The 20,548-nt window shown below is 39.6% G+C and overlaps 2 protein-coding genes across 4 annotated transcripts in view; one reads left to right on the forward strand and one right to left on the reverse strand.

Annotated features, from left to right (window-relative positions):
- The window catches only part of slc20a2 (solute carrier family 20 member 2), a 63,096-nt gene extending 59,987 nt beyond the window's left edge, over positions 1-3,109 (reverse strand). For 2 of the 3 annotated variants that reach the window (XM_028579118.1, XM_028579114.1), the window contains exon 1: positions 747-1,231. The gene's annotated coding sequence lies outside the window, so the exon portion shown is untranslated. Of the gene's footprint in view, positions 1-746; positions 1,232-3,048 lie in introns of those variants that run through there. The other variant, XM_028579115.1, reaches the window with a different exon arrangement.
- Positions 284-20,542, forward strand: mthfd2l (methylenetetrahydrofolate dehydrogenase (NADP+ dependent) 2 like). The gene is made up of 8 exons (XM_028579125.1): positions 284-477; positions 6,683-6,867; positions 7,083-7,205; positions 7,542-7,694; positions 11,110-11,217; positions 16,262-16,354; positions 19,801-19,926; positions 20,099-20,542. The coding sequence occupies exons 1-8, from the start codon at positions 335-337 to the stop codon at positions 20,212-20,214; spliced, it is 1,047 nt and encodes a 348-aa protein (XP_028434926.1). The 5' UTR covers positions 284-334; the 3' UTR covers positions 20,215-20,542.
- The last annotated feature ends 6 nt before the right edge of the window (positions 20,543-20,548 follow it).

Raw genomic sequence — 20,548 nt, forward strand, 5'->3', positions numbered from 1 at the left:
TCAATTGAGAGAAAATTTACTTTTCCAACACAACGTGGTCTATGTTTGCTGCAACAGCTGTGTACTCACTGCAGCTCTTTTTTCAGAAATCATTGAATTTTCTATTTCATTCCATTTGCTAAATAAATGATCAGCTACAAACACGTTCCCTCTTCCTCATAAGCATCAGTATGTTTAGTACAGCCTATATCATTCATAATGGCAACGTCAACCACCCCAACTCTGCTTCTGAAGCTACAACACTGCCCTGTCCCCCTGTATATATATCTATGCCTGTCCCCTGTCTCCCTCTCGCGCACGCACGACGTACACACGCTCTACGACACACACAAACATGGCGGCCTCTATTGCACCGCTACGCTCCTCCTTCAGGATTTGTAGCCCGTTTAGGTTACACCATCACTGCTGCCGGGCCAAACTGCGGATGCACAGAAAATGCGAGAATCAAAGGAGACATCTTCACCAGTCGGTGACGAGGTAAACGGCACTCCGTTAAAAACAGCGCTGTTTTTTTCTTTTGTTGTAGGGTATTACTTTGCGGCAGGATGAGCTGCTTCAGCACCGGTGAAGGCGTGTGTGTGTGCCGTCACGTGTCAGAGGATGGTGATTGACAGCAGGTTTCACCGTTCACGGTAGAGAGGGCAGGTTTAACGGATATAACGTTACCTTTAGCTGAGGGGAGAAATTACAGGTTTGATTAAATCGACTAATGCTCTTAGCAAACGTGTCACTATTACATAACTCACCGTAGTTTCTCCGGTTGTCGTTGGCTTTACGTGTAAAGAACCCACTGCATTCATACAATGAATGTTGGCTGCTGCGGCTAGAGGAGCTTCAAGCCGTAAATGTTAATCACAGGTGCTGACAATGACCGTATACCGCAGTCTTTAGGCACACAGGTATCTCATCAATCACCATTCACAATTTAATAATATCATGAACGCTAACGTTACACCACACGGTAGACAAGAAAATAGTAACGTTAACTTGTCACTCTGGTTTCTTTGCCGCGGTAACGTTAGCTAGCTAGTCGACTCGTTTCCGTTAACATTAAAGCTCCAAAACCCAACGGTTGCGGTTCTTCAAAAAACATTGGCTAGACCGTGTTTGGCAAAGGGAACCACATAGCAATGGCGCCAATTTTTTTTCTTCTTTTTTTGTTTTTGTTATTTTGTTTACAAAGTTTTACGTTAATCATATAGCTAACAGCAAAGAATTTCCGTAGACCGGCTTTGCGAACAGTCTACTGCGGCGCCAATGGTATGAAACCTGAAACCATACGGTACATAAGGGGCGTGGCCACCTCATTAGAACGTATAGCTAGCTAGTGAACGTCTTGTGGATGGATAAAAAGTTATATTCAATAATTTATTAATATGTTCTTTTACTAACGTAAGATATTAAGCTACACAGCTGAAAGACATATTCGCAGAGCTGCCAACTTTTCCCCAAACCTTGGAGTGAGATTTGGTGGGGCGAATCCAAACTTTTTCTACTACAAAGCAAATGTCTTGGTCTCATTCAGCATCATTACTGTCAGGGTTTAAATTGTGATTTGTTATGTGGTGGGGTTCTCCCTAGGGGGGTCCGGGGGTATGCCCCCCCCCCCCCGGGATTTTTTTTGGAAAATAAACCATTAAATGGCACTTTCTGGAGAGTTTTGTGCAAAGAAATGGAGAAATCGAGTCTTACATGATATGTGCAAAACTGCAACATTTGCATTGTTGTAGTCTCAACAGGTATTTAGGGCATTTAGCATTTACATTACTGTTACGCTTCTCAGTGTAGGGACCAGGGACCCCAAAATTAAATTAACATTGGTCTACCAAAGGGATCTACTAGGACCACTGAAATTCTAAAGAATGAGAACCACTGATTTACATACATTATAATCCTTTAAAACTAAATAAATAGAAATAACCATTTTTTGGGTACCAAGGGGACTGGTGGCCAAAGACCAAATCTCATTAGATTAGGCAGTGAGGGAAAATCATTCTTCAAACAAGGCCTCTCCCCACCAAAAGGTCCAGCAGAAACTAGACTGAAAAATACCAACAGCAAGACAAAAGACACAGCATGGCTCATTTTGTGCATGTGTTATAGCCTTTCTTTTTTTGTGCCAAGGCCCAGTAATGTTTGGCCCTTGTCCTCTGTGCCCCACTTAATGTAATTCTTTTGAAAAAAGAAAGACTATTTTTTCATTTTTCATCTATTTATTCTCCTGTATATCAGCTTTTCTAATTATATCTGAGTCAGCACACATGTAGCCTAGGCATCATTTACTCTTCCCCTTTCTTTTGCATCTTTTGTTGAGGAAGTAACCTCCTTAAATGTGCATATGACAATTATTCACGTCAATGAAATTAATTCATTTGAATGAATTAATAAAGCCCTGGACTGTAATATTTCAGATTTGTTTGAGCAAGATTTCTGCTCATGTCCAAAACTTTGTGCACATTCAAAATATATCCGTGTTATCTGAGTTTTGGAGGAGTCGTGATATTTTGAGAAAAATAAAGTTATAATAGTCAATATATTTCACAAAATAATCTACCTGCACCATAATCTGCTGTGCATTACATGATTGCTCTGCTGATACGGTAGATCTCAGACCTTCTGACAGACACAGAGCCCAGTTTGGGTCTCTGAATGAGTGAATATTTAGGAAAGTGTCTGTACGCTGCTTTTTGTCATTGGTTGTTGCGTTAAATCTTATTAGCTATTGTGTAGCCCCTTTCTTTTTTTGATTGGCTGAAAAGTGGCAGGCTCGACTAACAACCTTATATATATATATATATGTCAATGCTAACAACTCCAGGGGAGACGCGCTTGATTCCTGCCGGTTCCATAGTGAGAGCGGCGCGCCAGAGACATTTTGGGCGCTGCAGCATATTCAATTTATTATAAATAGTTTTTCCACGTGAGAAATACAATATGTGGCGGGAGTGCGTGAAAAAAGACAGAAATGAGTGACTGTCACACTCAATTCGTGACACTTGAGAGCCTGCAGTCACTTAACTCAAGTGTTACAACAGCGGATTCACAAACCTGCACCACTTGTCCGCGGTTCGTCTGACTTCAGCTTCAGAATCACTCTCCGGCCGGTGAGGTCTGTTACTATGGTTACTAGTGTTCCTGTTCTGTACTATACATGAGTTTCTCGGCAACGTCATCACTGCTTGCGCACGCAACCGGGGGGCAGAAAGAAGACGTGTTTTGTGTAGATAGCTAGTAGAGGCATAGTGTAAGTCAAAATGCCAAGGAGTTGTTGCGTAGTTAATTGTACAAACAGCCAGTGATGGATGCCTGATGTTTAACGCACCTAGGGGGAAGCATGCTTTTGCCAAAAACCGGCGGAGGTTATGGCTTCAAGCCATAAGAGGGGCAGATTGGGGTCATGTGCAAGAGTCAGACTCCCATTGTATCAATCAGAAAAGTTGCAGCTTGTGATTGTTCAGCTAAGTGATATCTACCTGTAAGGGCTGTGGTACTCGAGTCCGGACCATAGACAATTAAAGGTCCGGACTCGAGACAAGTTTAGACAGCTAGCTAAAGCTACGCCGATGATTTGCTAACGTTAGCGCAACAGTGTTAGCCTAGCCTACTAGGTAAATATTACGACTGCCTTCGGAGTTTACTATATCGATATAGTAAACTCTGAAGGCAGTCGTCTGCGTCCACGTTGCCAACATAAGACCTGTGACGTTAGTGCTCATTTTGTACATAACTTTATTGAATGAAATATTAAGCTTCGCTCCTCTGAGATGGGTGGGTTTTTTGTTACGTTACATACAAAGCTAACTGGCTATAGTTAGCCTACATTAGCTAACGTTGCCGAGACAGTGGCAGTAGAGCTTCGGCGAGCTAACCAAGACAGTGTTGTCGCCCTCTCGCCCACAATCAACCTCTGCTGCTAAAAACAATCAAACTGCAGTGATGTTTTGAAACTAACATATTATTTTAAGGCATAAACCAACCATAAGGGTACACTCAGGAGTAACCCTGCTGCTAACACGGGCTATTACATGAGCCTAAAATGATAATTATAGCCATACATATATATCACAGTAACACTGCAAAATTAAAGACCGACAAACAGATCCAACTAAAATCATGTGTTATTGAGTCAGCAGTTATATACAAACAATAAGGAAAGCTTAAAGGAATACGCCACCGGAATGCATGTCGAAATTCTAGCAGCGATGTTTCCCCATTGGAATGAATGGCAAACAGAGCTATAGCTAACTTCTCATAACGAGAGCTCTCCAGCTCCCAAAAAATGATTAAATTGTAATCGGTCAAAAACGTTAGCTTTGTAAGACCATAGAGTATGTGTTATATAAATACCAGGACGAAATTCAAAGTGTAAATATATGCAATGTATGTCGAAAGTCTAGCCGCGATGTTTCCCCATTGGAATGAATGGCAAACAGAGCTATAGCTAACTTCTCATAACGAGAGCTCTCCAGCTCCCAAAAAATGATTAAATTGTAATCGGTCAAAAACGTTAGCTTTGTAAGACCATAGAGTATGTGTTATATAAATACCATGACGAAATGAAGGGACTAAGACAATGTGCACTGAGACAAAAATGCGTTTGCATTATCGGACCAGCTCACCAATCTGTCTTTCTGCCCCTGGTATGCGCACGCACCCTGTAATGTTTGTAAACAGGAAATACGTCTATAAAAAAACTTTGTTATATCCATAAATTAAGCCGGTTAGGCAGTAAGCTCGCGACACCGATGAAACATACAACATGCATGACAATAGCCCGAAAGCCAGCCCCTGATGACAAGTTAACGACGAAGAAGATTTATATTCATTTTTTGCGGCTCCAGTCCATAGACAGTATATAATGGACCAATAGACCCCGTTGCTCTGGACGGAGACCAGTGAAGGCTATTAGAAGCACTTTTCCGGTGATGGCCAGCTTTACTGCGCAGCCTCCAACTGAGAGAATGTGACGTGAGCAACGTGTCTGAAAGTTGTAAGTCTTCTGGTAGCTGTGACAAGAGAAATCTCAATCATTCCCAATCTTACAGATACGGAGACTGTAGGTGTATGTAAGGAGATAACATGGGCACAGGCTAATTATTGATCACTAACATGCTAGTTAACATTAGTAATTAAACCTAAACATCTCATGTAAGTCGAAACTGCCTGCGAGCTTCTCCTGTACTATAGGTAATTCCTCTACTATGCGACAGTAAGTCACTTGGTTATGACACAATCGTTAGCCTATTTTTACAAAAACGTCTGCTACGGAGCCATAACGTGAGGCACAAGTTAATGGAGCCTTTTATACATTGTCGTGTTTCTTTGGAACTAAACAACGGACAAATAGAGTCTTTAAACGCTTCAGATGTAAAGTTATTCGCAGTCAAGTAACGTAAAAAAAAATGGCGGTCAGCGGAATGCTAACAGGAGGTGATGGCCAGTTAGCAACAAAATGGCGCCATGATGGCTCGAGTTCTGAAGCGAAGCTTACCCCCTTGGTGGGTACAGATCGGGTAGTGTCGTAAATCATCGTACCACAGCGCATGCGCAGAACGGATTGTGCAGGTGGAACAGGTCGGGTACTGACAACCGGGTTGACACTTATTTCTTTTTTTTGACTTCAGCGGCCAATGCGTGAGAGTTGGCAGCTCTGTATTTGCATCAAGGAGTTTATTAATAAGTTTTGTTAGGGTGTTCACAAACGTTAAGTGACGTATGCTTCTCTGTTGCTAGCTAGATCTCGCAAGAGCAAAGTTAATTTTCTCCTGATGTTAGGGGTAGGCTAACGGTATAAAAATAATAAAATAACAACTTTACAAATTAAAATATAAATACAACAAAATAAAATATAAATATAACAAAGTCAACAACACAACCAAAAATACCTTCCATTACACACATATCTGTGATAAATAGTCAGTTGTGCAAAATAAGTAAACAAAAGCCACAATGTATAAATATGAATATAACAATATAAAAAACACAACAAAAAATACACTGCACACAGATATTTGTGAAAAATAAATTCAGTAGCAAAATAACAAAGTCAGTTGTACAAAATAAGTAAACAAACGCCAAAATCTATAAATATTAATATAACTCTTCTGACTCTCCGCCTCTGGCAGAGCTGGGAGGGGGAGGAGAGAGAGAGAGAGAGAGAGAGAGAGAGAGAGAGAGAGAGAGAGAGAGAGAGAGAGAGAGAGAGAGAGAGAGAGAGAGAGAGAGATGTGATGTTTGCACACTGGGCACAGACTTGGAGAGACGCTGTGTTCGCATGAACTCGGAGAGAAACTGCAACAAAAGTATCTATCTCATCACGACAGTATCGATCCCATACTAATACTCATCTTGGTTTAGATCGATACGCCCAGCCCTACCTGATGTGTCAGTCTGAAAAAATGCCATTTTAGTGTCAAAATGTTCTGTAGATATGTGACTTGTGAAAAATGTGTACAAATGTGTTACAAAAAGTGATTACAGTTCCTTCTGAGGAGGACATACATGTCAGAGAATAACATTAATGTGGGTCTATCCAATAGTTTTCTTTATATATTAAACTTAAAACCACACATTTCAACCTTGTGGTGGCGCTATATAAACAGTTAGCACTATCACCAATGTCCGTAGGATTCATTCTGTAAGGATCAGCATTCATTCATGTTTTTATGGATTACCTCTCCAGGCACGCCGCTGTGGTGATTTCGGGAACAGAGTTGGCTCGTCAGCTCCACAGAGAAATCCAGCGTGATGTGGAAGAGCTGGTAGCTCAGGGCAACATGAGACCCCACCTAGGAGTTGTCTTGGTGGGGGACGACCCAGCCAGTCGTACTTATGTTCGGAACAAGACCCGGGCAGCTAGCATCCTGGGTATGAGCATTGCGTGCATTGCTGAACATATCTCCCATTTTTTGGCATGCATGTACATATACTGTAGATACACATGGATAAACACATTTTTCATAAGCAAAATAAATGTAGTGTGTGAAGTCACACAACTGCAAACAAACATGTGCATGGCAACATGAACATGGAGTGTGTGTGTGTGTGTGTGTGTGTGTGTGTGATATGTGTGTGCTCTCCAGGTATTTCCAGTGACACAGTGGTGCGGCGTAGCTCGGTCTCCCAGGAGGAGTTGCTGGAGCTGATTGACAAGATGAACCGTGACTGGAGGGTCAGCGGATTGTTGGTGCAGCTGCCACTTCCCGGTAAACACAGGCGCCACAGCTGTGTGTGCACATGAGTTTTTCTCACTGACATCAAAGTTAAACAAAAGAGCTCGTCTGTACAGTTCAATTTGCAGTGATTGCATTTATATAATTCTTCCCTAACAAAAGATCATTGTGGAAGCTATATGACAATTGGATCAAGGTGGGCTTCAGTTAAATAAGTAAACTTCCATTATAGTAACGTTTGGTTTATTAAACTTGATTTTTATTTTTTATTTGAATGTATGAGTGAAGTTTCTTGCCTTTGAATGGCCTGACCTTACCCTATTATATGTAATATCATTAAGTATCTGTCCTACTCCCTCTCTTCTTTAGAGCACATCAATGAGCGAGCAGTATGTAATGCCATCGCTCCAGAGAAGGATGTGGACGGCTTCCATATTGTGAATATCGGTAAGCTGTGTCTAGACCAGAGATCCATGGTGCCTGCCACACCTGCAGCTGTCTGGGAGATCATCAAAAGAGCAGGTAAACCACGAAAAACTTCAGCTCCATTATTAATTTTTAGCTCCATTTCTAATGCTGTTGTGTTATGTGCTTTTCACGGTGTGTTTGCGTTTTTCTTTTCTTATGCCTCTGAGACAGCCGTGGCCGAGACATAACCGACTTAACTCAAGAATTCATATGCCAATTATGACAACATTTCACACACATTTCTAATAGGATAACATGATGAAGTGATGACATTTTACACCAAAAAGGTCAACTTCAGTGGGACATCATAATGTTCTGCAAAAACACTTTCCTGGCCATTATTGAATGCCATAACTCAGAAACAGAATGGGATATTGTGACCATGTTTCACATTTGGTCAGATACTGAACTGGTGACACTAATCTCAGGTGCCTACTGTATAGATCTTCTGTGCTGCCGGGTTTAAAATGTGTATGAAGCATCCACGTTTCGCCAAAAAAAAAGTAATACCTTTTTTAATTAAATTCCTTCAAAGTCTTCACTATATATATATATATATATATATATATATATGTATGTATGTATGTATGTATGTATGTATGTATGTATGTATGTATGTATATATGTATGTATGTATATGTCTTGACTTGCCTGGTTGGCAGAGGCATACCACCGTGTGGTGGTAATTCTAGTTTTTTTTTAACTGCTGCAAACAATCTATTGAAAGTATTAGTATTTCTGAAGGTTGTATTTAGTGCAACCTATTACTATTATTAATCAAATTTTTATCAATCTTGATATAGTCTAGCTCAAGGGATTTACATTTCTAGGATGAAGCCTGGAATCCAACGCATTCCTCCCCTCTTGCTTTCTCCGCTATTGGGGCTTAGAGCCGGCCAGGTTGGTTGTGAATGGTTTACAGAAATACAAACAAGCCAGAGCATTTTTTCCCCCTATCCCAGAATAGATAGGTGGTACTCCAGCACTGACACAGCCCTGTGGAGACAGGTCTGGCAATGCGAGACTAATCTTGATATTACCTAATAGAAGCACATTCAATTTGTTACTTTAGGTAAATTAATTACTGTGCTCGCTGCATTGTCATCCCTGTTGGGGGGGGGGGGGGGTGATCATCCTGTCCTTTCATGTGCGGCTCAGTAGATGGCGCCTGACAATCATTTTCCGACCTGCACTTCAAATCTGTCTACCGTTTAAATGCACTGGACCACTCAGTCAGCTTTTTGACCAAGTAAGAATGTAAATATTCTGCCATATTAACAATTTGGTATGAATATGCTGTGCCAAAATGTAATGTAGTTGCTCTTTTTTACAAACTCAGATTTACTTGTATAATGAGTTACAAAAATATTGTTCAAAGTTTCCAATCGGAATGAAATGATAATTACTTAAAATAAGACATATCACTCTTCAAAGAGCAGGCTGGGTTAATTAAATTAATTAAAAAGACATCCTTTTCTCACGTTAAGACAAGGAACCCAGTCATGCTACATGATGATTTTGATTCTGACTGAACTGACTGTACTTGGAGATGTCGTGCAAGAATTAAGAAATGTTACATGAAAAACATATTTTTCAGGGATAAAGAGTCTGTGAGAGCGTGTGGGAGAGTCCTTGACAATGTTGGAGGCTTTTTTTGGATGAAGTGTTTATGATGATCATCATGATGCTATTAATGATAAGTGCCCTATACTCTATGAAGAAGTGAGAGACCCTGTCTTCACTATCAGCTACTATCTATTAGCACATTTTTGCAATTCCCATACCAGACTGTGTTGAAGCTGCTTAGGATGCTTTCTGCTGTCCCTTTTTAAGAATGTGTTGAGGATGAGACGGGGTAGGTTTTTTTCTCCTTCTATCTCCGCACTACATGGACACACTACTGGGCTTTTGGGGCAGGGAGGACTAGAGGTAGTGTTGACTGTCAGGTTGAGATAGTTTGTGGAAATAAAAAATAAGAGTCACGAAACTTGCATTGTAATTGTATCATCTATGGGGATTTTACCCATTAATTTACTTCTTTAGTCAGTTCTTTGTTTATTAATTATTTATTTCACAACAATATTACATCTAAGCTTCTCCAACCAATAAAAAAGAAAGTTTAAAAAAAATCCTTCTTCAAGCAATCTTAGGTAGAGCAAGGAGAAAAGGTACATACACAGAGCTGTATAGTAACGAAGTAGAACTACTTCACTACTCTACTTAAGTCCCAAAAGGCTATATCTGTACTCTACTGGAGTATTATTTTTTTCTCCTATTTCCACTTTTACTTTACTCCGATAGATATTTTTTTGTGTGCTTCATCGTTACTCGTTACTGTTGTGAATTCCTCACGCTACGGAAACTGTGTAGGTTAGCGGGTGTACGTTAGTTACGTAAGAAATTTCAGAGATCGCGTCGTGTTTCTTTTCATTACGGTTGCCCGTTCAGAAGTCAGAGACAATGTAAGTTTGAACTCTTTCTATTTAGCTATTGTTGCAGCAGATGAAGCTATTCCGGAGTTGTTTGAGTCTGCAGTGAGTACTGAATGTTAACCGTTTGACCCTGTGATGTGAAGCTGCTAGTTTATCTGTGTGTTGCTAGCTTGCTTACTTTCCTGTACATCACACGTTACTAGCTAGCTAGTGTGTGATAACTTTTTATGGGGCTTTAATCGTTACTGTCCTGGAGAGGATGTTCATTTTACTTGCACAGTGTGATAATTGTACATTTTATTTCAGTATTTGTTAATATTTGTTATTTTTAATATAATTAATATTTGTTAATTCCTTTGGCTACAGCCTTGGCTAAACATTTGACATAATATAAACAATATGATATTCAAACCTTTGACTGCTTTCTTGAATAACTAAATAACACAATACTTGTACTTTTACTTTCAGTACTTGAGTAGTACATTTTAAACTACTTGCAATACTTAAGTACAAAAAATGTTGAATACTTTAGTACTTCTATTTAAGTGCTTAAAGAGCACTTCTGCTTCTACTCAAGTCACTTTTTTGATAGAGCACTTGTACTTTGTATGAGTCTCTAGTACTTTATACACCTCTGTGTGTGTGTGTGTGTGTGTGTGTGTGTGTGTGTGTATTTCACAACCATATATATATATATATATATATATATATATATATATATATATAATAAACTTCATCAGCAAACTGATATATCAGTCTAATTTATACATACCTCTCCTCCCACTATCAATTACTTTAATGACTATTGGTGTCTGCTGACAATAATTGTCACAGGCGCGACAATGTGGTGCCAGGCTGTGGTGCAGCCAAAAGAAAAACCTCCCTCCACATGCCGGTTATATCAGTCAAAGGTGAAATACTGCCCCTGGCTCTCTGTGATGTTTTTGTTAAAGTTCACTATTTTGTGTTTTTCAAACAGTTGTGCTCCTTGTACGCTGAAGTTCTCCACGATTTTCCCTTTACAAATATGTTTGCAGGTATTGAGACGGTGGGGAAGAATGTGCTGGTCGCTGGTCGCTCCAAAAATGTTGGAATGCCCATTGCAATGTTGCTGCACACTGATCGCAAGCATGAACGCCCCGGGGGTAAGTGTGTTTGTATTTATGTGCGTGCGCATGAACGCATGCTTATCTTTGCCTGTGCAGGTAAGTCAGCATTGTAATGAGTGCTGCTCTTTGTATGCAAATTATATTGCACCATCTTGGCTTTGCCTGAAAGATATTTGATGTTTTCGTCATCAGGATGTGACCAATAATTGAAGGGCTTTAATGACTCCTCACCTTTTTAATCAAACAATAAATACTGATGCACATCCTGCCAGAGGAGTTCCAAGAGGAAAAAAACAGAAACCGTGAAGGAAGAGTACTGACAGGGCGAGACTTTGGGCAGACGGATTAACTGTCCTTTTATGGGTATAGGAAGAAGGGAGTGGACTTGGAAGGTATTGCATGGGATTTGCTTTTTGATGAAGCAAGATATGTTTGACCTTTCAAAACTATAGTAGAAAGGAGTGGGTAACCTAAAAAAATCAGACCTTTTATCAGACATAAAGGTCATAGACTGAAACACAGCTGCGGTCCCCACTGTCATCACTTATACCCCTTTCACACCAATGGCTCAGTCAGGGTTATACCTAGGTCAACTGTGTGTTTGAATAGTAACCCTCCCCGATCTACTCGGCTTCGCGACCCAGGTTGCCAGGTGGGTTTGATCAGGGTAGAGTAGGGTCAATTTCAACGTGAATTGCGCACAACCTGGGTCGCTAACAGCCGGGGCGGGACAAATGATGTGATTGGTTGGAAATGACTGTGGGGCAGTCGTCACAGGCCACCGCCTATGTTCGCCGCACACTTTGAAAAAACAACAACATACATTTTGTCTCACTGTGCTTTACACTGAGTTTTCACCATAGCATGTATAAAACTAGGATAATTACAGGCAGCTTCAACAACAGCAGATTGGAACGGTTCAATTCCCATTGTTCTATATCTATATCAATTCCTTTCCGAAAACAGCCACTGACAGGGAGTGCCCGGGTGTTCACTAGTCTGCCTTTTGCACAGAGGTAGCGGCGTTTTACAGGCTAAACTGCCTGTAAAAAAACAGCGTTAGAAACTTAACGTATAAAAATAAGTTGTGTTTAATTCTCTCTGTACCGCCACTCTTACTCCCTCTCTCTGGCACGAGACACCCGTCTGCAGCCTGAGTTCAGTGCAGCTGCTGGGGAGCGCAAATCTCTCTCTTTTTGTCTGTCTTTTTTAAAAATGAGTGATGAATCCAACAGCAAAGCCCAACTTTCCTTTTTTTTGAAATCCAACAAAGAGAAAAGTTCTCCCCTTGTCTTAAAATAGTCAAAAATGTATCCTAGAGTAACCATTTCTCAGCTGCTGCAATAAATATGCAGAGCTGAGAAATCACTCGTCACAAAATCATCTGAGAAGTGTTTGATGGTTATTTATTTGTACTTTAGAACGTAATCTCTGCGAAACAATCATGAAGTAAGCCTTGTTTATCTCTCCCTACTGTACAATGACTACAAGTAGCTACAAAACATTTAAGTTCTTGTGGTACACCGATGGACTGGAGTATGTGATGTAATGGTTCGTTCTTTTTGTCCACCGAAGTCGATTTACGAGTTGTTTTCCGGAGTTACGAACCGGAAGTTGCAAAAAGAACGCCACCGAGGTCGTATATACGACTCCTCAAGTCGTCTGAACTCAGAGGACCCCGAGTTCACTTTCAAAGATGGCTACGTCGTGCATCACACGTAGTAAACATTGTGGTTTTCTACAATTTTAAGCACTTTTGTCTTTGTTGTAACCAAATTAAGAAGTCGTACACATAGCACTGTATAATGCTACCTATAGGCATGTTGCTATAGTCTTATTAGGAGTTAAATACCGCCTAATTAGTTATTTTGTAGCTTGTGCAGCTGTAATTGGCTAGAGACGCTCGGTTGCTATATGACAACAATGGCTTTAAGCCGAGTCTTGAGCAGAAAGCAGAGCAGTAGCCGAACGTTAATGTTAATCAAATCGTAATTTTCATGTATCAAACTGTGAAATATATTTGTGTAATATGTCAACAACTGGGTGAATAGAATCCTAAATGTTACTAAAAATGTTACAAAAATCCATCTTTTCTCTGACTCGTAGTATTGTGTGACAAAAAGAACGCAACAACCCACGGTTATTCGTTTTTCGACATGGATGTGACGTCATACTCAAGCTACTAGTTGCGATTACAAGACAAAAAGATCGCACCATTAGCTGTTCACTGAATAGTATGTGAAAGCCACGCCCATTTCTAGTACTTAAGGTAATTGTTATGCATTGACCCAGGTGATCTCTGAATTGTCATGACCAGGGATATACCCATGTAGACTGGCTTGGTTTATATTTCCAAAAGGAGGTTGAACCCTGATCAGACAACCTTAGCCCAACCCTGGTAGGTGGTGTGAAAGAGGTATTAGTGGGCTGCGTCATAGTTTTGGGTTGCTTTGCTGGTGAAAGTGTTGGAACTAGACTAAGTCCATGGCGGTCTCAAATGACTTGGCTACGAAGTGCTTCTGATACATGCCGTTCAAACTATAACACCTCTTTTAAGTTACAGAGCATGTCTGGCAGAGAATAGAGGAAGAGATGAACACTGTAGTGCAACAGATCATACACATCATCATACACATCATTTACATTTCTGGAACATTGCTCTGATAATTCTAGTCTTTTGTTTATGTATTTTTCTTTTCTCAATGTGGCATTTCCCCATTGTTTAATTCTCAACAGTAGAGACAGACAAAAAAAAGGAGAGAACAGGTTGAAATATCAATATGAATATTGCTCCTTCGCTGGAATTGAACTGGGGATTTTGTGGTCTTTAGTTCTTATATGTAATGTATCATAGACTGGTGGGCCAGTCTATTAAAGGATTTAAAGGAACTTATCTGACCTAAAACAAAAAACCTGTTCCATTAAAATCCTTCGACTTGCACCGATTAATCTTATAAGCTTGTACACACTGAGTATCCAGGGTCCCTTTGAAGCTATTACATACCTTTTTTAGATTTGAATATTAATGCAAAGCCAGTTGTCAACACACCAAGTTTACTTAGATAATATCTGAGAGCCATGTTTTTACTCCGACCTTCCATTATGCATTGTATTGAACTGGAATCAAACAAGTGAAAGCGTGTCAAAATATAACCTAGATACGTCTTAAAAAAATATTGAACTTGGATTTTTATGTATGGTTTCAATCCTTATTTGCATTTTATATCAGATTGTGTCACTGAAGAAGAATGTTGTGCATGTTGGAAACTTGGGCTGTTACTCTACTATTCCTTGAAAGAAAAGGCTAAAGTGAACCAATGACAAGGTTTTAAAACTGATGAAGCTAAAAACCAGCACCCGGTATAACTGTGGCAAATACACTCTGCTAAACTTCAATATAAGGAGTTTAGTTTAAGGAGTTCAATTTCTCACTCTCACTCACTCACTCACTCACTCACACACACACACACACACACACACACACACACACACACACACACACACACACACACACACACACACACACACACACACACACACACACACACACACACCTCATAAGGAATGCATCCTGGATGTTTGATGTGCTGTGACTTGCCTCTTTCCCTTGAAGCCCTGTGATCCTCTTTCCCACCCCATACCTGGCTTCCTTGTCACAGTTGACTGATGTGACTATGCAGGATGTCGTTGACTATTTTAGATAAAGATTAGGATTACTATCGTCATGTTCCTTTCCTTTATTGTGTAGTGTACCACCTGTCGTGTGGGTCACTGAAGAATGAATCACTGCTTTGATGAGTTCAAAGAGAATTTCATGATCAAGATTAATCTAATAAACATGGTAATAATAAGCAGGCTACTGTATTTTTTTATATTTAACAAGTGCGTACACACTCTTTCTCTAGTCTTAGTCTTACCCCTAGTGCTACTGATACTGAATGTAAATAGTTTACATTTCATGTGCTATGGTTTTGAGATATCCTCCTCTGAAACTCAATACAAAGGAGGTAAATGTTGTACCGCTCGCAGCACTAAGAAATGACATACCCTGACCAAAAGCTGTTTGCTTCTACTTTTCCAAGCTTGTAAAAACTCAGACTCTTTTCTTTTTTTATAGTGTAGCATGCTTCTCTGACTTTTTATTGTGGAGTGAATGTGTGCTGTGTGATTGATAAGTCACTGTTACCTCCTGAGCTAAGTCAGGCAGATGCATATAATAAAACTAAACTAAAACTATTAAACTTTTTTATTAACTTTTTTGCCCACAATTGCGTAAACTGACAAATCAAATAATGCAGTTGTCTTAAGCACCAAGATGCATAAATAGATGTGCAGGTTTCATGTAGTCCATGTGAAATATTCATCAACAGGTTCTTAAAAGTTTAAATATTGATTTCATTTCAGTATTTTATCTGAAATAAAGGACCACATGCTCCTGATACTGTTAAACATGTATGAATGTGTTAGGCTGGGCTGTCTGGATTCAAGCGCAGACTCTGAAAAAAGGTCGGAACAGGTATTGAGGTTTATTGAACACAAAAAATGAGTGATGCAGGTGCTGGATATCCCCTGGGGCTGAGAGCGGGCAGACAGGTGAGAAGCAGGTTCGAGAGGAGAACAAGGCTCAGACAGGCAGACTGGGCTTCCAGGGCTGTAGTGGGAATCTGGACACAAAAAACACAAAAAAGTCAAAACAAGGCTTGCAACAGGTATACATATAGGAGAGGGAAAACAGACAGCACCATGACAGAATGTCAGTAAATGAAATCGCGGTGTTAATTAAAAAATGGCAGCTCTTTCATAAACTGGAGCTTGTGTTTAGAAAATGTTTTGTGTTGCATGAGAGTATGTGTTGAGAAATGCTTATTTTCTGTATTTTGTGTTGTCTTTGTAAAGCTGTGGAATGGACAGAGTCCAAAAAAAATTCCCTTCGGGGACAATAAAGTATATCTTATATCTTATCTTATCCAAAAGAGACTTGTTCCAAGATCTGTTGAGTTTTTTGATATATAAGCTTTCTCTGTTTTATGTAATTGCCAGATGTGAAATGTAATCCTGGCAGAAATCTGTTTCCTCTCAGGTGATGCCACAGTGACCATTGCCCACAGATGTACACCCAAGGAACAGCTGAATGAGCTAACCAGCCTGGCTGACATAATCATTGCAGCTGCAGGTAATTACACCCCAGACACCATTAAGACACATGCCTGTCTATTAATTTACAGTTTCAAAAGTCATTACCAAAGTGACGTATCTGATACAGAGCAAAGTCTTTCAAGTTTGTTAATAGTACAAAATCATGCAGAGGTTTTCACAACATATCAGTCAGCTTTAAGGCTGCTAAACATTTTTTTTAGTATCAAGTAAGTTAATATGCGACAAATTTCTCAATGAATCAATTTCCTTTACGTCAAAGGTCTATCTGTGTAATAGGTTATTTGTGTTAAAATGTGACAATTTCAAGCCAAATTTGAATGGAGTTAATGAAGTGAATATAAATGTTTTTTTAAAACTGTCTTTTGATTTTTACAAAAATAAATGTTTGATTTTCACATTAGGTTGCAGTGTGTCAGTCTATGGCATACAGGAAGCATGGCTATGTCCGTTATATTTGCCTGTTGTACTGTAATCCAGGGATTTTCAACAGGAGGTCCAGGACCCTAGGGGGTACTCAGAGTCAATGCAGTGGGGGCTCCAAATTATTGTTAATTTTTGAAAGGTTTTTCAAAAATTAAGAAGTCTTAACATGAATCCAATAGGGGTGGGAATCACCAGAGGCCTCACAATACCATATCATCATGATACTTATTTTACCATACGATATTATTGCGATTTTAAACATATTGCAATATTCTGCGATATATTGAAATTTTTGTACGTTTTTCCAACTCAAATTTTTCCCAATTTCAAATGATGTCCCCAAAAGGAAACATTGTCAACATCTATTTTATTTAAAAAGATAAATGTCTCTGTTTGTTCATCTCGTTTTAATTTTATTGCTGCAAAATGGGATTGTCAAGCAGACAAACTGACCAACACATATATAATAATTGATACTTGGCATCTGTGTGTCGATACAGTACTGCCAGAGAAAATATCGTGAAACAATCGCAAACAATTTTTGTTTTTTTTCACCCACCCCTAGAATCCAACATATTATTAGCGAATACAAATCCCCACTGCTTACTGGCCTATAGGAAAGGTAGTCACTAAGGCCATCAACAGATTAGTTCATCCTAAAGGCTGTTTTATGCTTCTGCGTCAACTCTCTCAATTCGGAGTTCTGCCTCGGGGTTGCTTTGCATCGCGGTGCATTTCACCGCCATAACGCTAGGGGGTGATAAGTCTGAGGCTGTTTTGCAAGGTGTCTGCCAGCCAGTTTGTTATGTTAGCAAGCAAACTTTAGCACAACTGCCCACAAAGTACTGCTTGCTGGAGAAGGGCTAATTCCAAATGTTACTGACATATAGACACTTTACAACCGGATAACTCCGTCATTGTAACCAAAATATGTCTGAGTTTATTTGCAAAGCTTATATCAGTGAACTAGCATGTTGCTACTCCCCACAGTAGGCTGCTTGAAACACCGACTATCAACACACAGGACGAGTTGACCAATCACAGTCCTTGCGGTCTGCGTCGCCTTGACGCAAAGTTTCAAATTTTTGGAGGTGCACGTCGAGCTACAGCAAAGGGCTCAGAGGGGGGTTCGCGGCGATGCAGAGGGGTCTGCAGGGGTACGCCGTCGATTCGACACAGAAGCATAAATCAGCCCTGGATTCATTGTGCCACATGTATGTTTAACATTAAAACTTGATTTTTAAAATCATGCCAACAATTATTATGCTATTTGAATAGCTTAGTATTCTATGCAAAAAAGGTCTGTATAAAGGCTTTAGGCCGCCCTACATGTTAATGTAGGCCCAGTTTACTATGCAGTACTACTATGTAGTAGGGGGTCCCTGCTCCATCTCTCTTTCAGTTAAGGGGTCCTTGGCTTAAAAAAGGTTGAAGACCCCTGCTGTAAGCACAACTACAAGATATTAGGTCAAAGATGAACTACGTAATGCAAAATCGAGTAATGAGTAATAACTTTATCGTTCATCTTTGTTTTCACTTTCTAATAACTGGATTAGCTAATAATGCGTAATGTTGTTTTCCCTTAAAGGACCATATTTTTCTATTAATTACAATGTTGCATTACAAAATTTTTACTTTATTCTGTTTTTATTATTATTGAAGCGGTTCCAGCTTCATATGTACCTAATACCAGTGTCTGATGCTGTTTCATTATGTTGGCGAGCCAAAGAGGGAATTACGTGGCCTGGTAACGCAACGAGAAGGACACATTGTGAAAGTGCTTACCAGCCCTTACTTGAAGTGATCACGTCAAAATTGAGAACGTTTCATTATATTTACCTACTACTCTGTTCCAACAGTGGTCACGGATTACAGTTTTTCTGAGAACAATAGTGATGTGTGGCAGATGGAATGTGAGACAATCAGTCAATGCAGAGCAGGAGTATCTGTCGAACGATTCTTAAGTATATCTTAGCGGGTGCCATGTTGTACTACCTTTCTAATACATAGGAGGATGTTTCTGAGCCTGAATGTGAGTTTTGATTTTTGGAAATAAGAAACTGCATTCACGCTGCTCTGTATGATTAAGTGAATTCTAGCCATCCCCTGTACAACTGTCAAAAATGGTTTTCTTCTCTCTTCACGCATCTAGGTTTAATGGTTAGAATTGCTGTTAGTAGGAAATTATCCAGGTGTAGTTTAGGGTTAGCGTGTCGATGAGCTCCTCTGATGTCTGTGTGTGCTTTTCTTTAGTATTTTCTTAAGTTGGTACTTAATTGTTATTTGACTCTGTTGAGTAGCTGTAATTGCAGTATGAGGAATTAAAATTGACCGCTTTCTGGCAGCCATCATCAAAGTAGAGGGGTTATCAAAATAAATACACAATGCCTAATTATTTCCTTCCTCCTAGACAGTCAGCTAAGGTATCTTCTGATTCTGCAATGCTGACTTTTAAGTCCAAGGTAAAGTAATAATTCGTCCTAAAGAACCTGTGATTAAAAAATGATGGCAAGCAGAAAGAACTTGCTGTTTAGTCTACTGGAACCTGCAAAATGTGTATCTTTGTCCCAATATGGGCTCTTAAAATTGGTGTGGAGGTTGGTTGGAAAATCCAAATAATTTCAAATTATATTTTGCTTACAAGGTGCATATTAAATTAATTTGTTTAATCAGAACACAGAAGCTCTTTCATCTGTATATATTCTTACTGGTCTGTATATAAAAGAGCTGTTTATATTGTTCATATTACTGTTATTACTCTTATTCTTATTTTTATTTATTTATAGCTATTTAATGTGTATTTTTCTTATTTGTTGTGTGGCATTTGAGCTGCTGTAACAAGGGAATCCCCCAGTGTGGGATCAATAAAGCCTATTTTATCTTATTTTTGTCAAGAGGCATGATGTGTCCACGGGCTGCAGGGCTGTAGCTGACATTCTCACTCCCATGTGATGGTGTAATTTAAATAGTTTTCTTAGAATAACTAAGGAAGACGGGTCATCTTCTAACTGTAAACCTCTTCTTGGTTGCTGTGTATAGGTGTTCCTGGGCTGATCACAGCAGATATGGTGAAAGAGGGGGCAGCCGTCATCGACGTGGGCATAAACCGCATCCAGGACCCAAACACAGGGAAGCTCCGGCTCATCGGGGACGTGGACTTTGAGGGTAAATAATCAAAATAAATCCATTTCTGACTAATCGTGCGCGATCACCTACCTGCTTGTATCATGTGGACGCGCCGACAGTTTTGTTGTCACTACTTAGAATTCCTTATGGGGGCGACAAAACCTACGCACTATAGCTTTAACTCTTTGTCAATTTGTTTGACTTTTTGTAGGAGTGAAGGAGAAGGCAGGTTTCATCACACCTGTTCCCGGAGGCGTGGGTCCGATGACAGTTGCAATGCTGATGAAGAACACTGTGACCGCTGCCAGAAATGCACTGATGCATTAAACGCACTCCTTGAATGATATACAGTACAAACAGTGTATGCATACATACACACATATACATCAGTTCATTTAGGTTTACACACACTTTACCAAACATCAAAGATACTTTCATTTAAAAATCCATGAGCTCAAGACTCCATACCTGCTGGGAAACTTACTTGATATATTTTTTGATTTGTTCATTTATTTATTTAAGTTATTTATTTCAGAGTTCACTTTTTAAAAATTTAGATTAATATTTTTTCTACTGAAGTTGTTTTGGTTCTTTTTTGAACATTCCAGATTCACTGGAAAAGGATTATTAAATACAAATCAATGCTGTGCCGGTACTTCAG

The sequence above is a fragment of the Perca flavescens genome, chromosome 5 (genome assembly GCF_004354835.1).
Source record: "Perca flavescens isolate YP-PL-M2 chromosome 5, PFLA_1.0, whole genome shotgun sequence".
Lineage (NCBI taxonomy): Eukaryota > Metazoa > Chordata > Actinopteri > Perciformes > Percidae > Perca > Perca flavescens.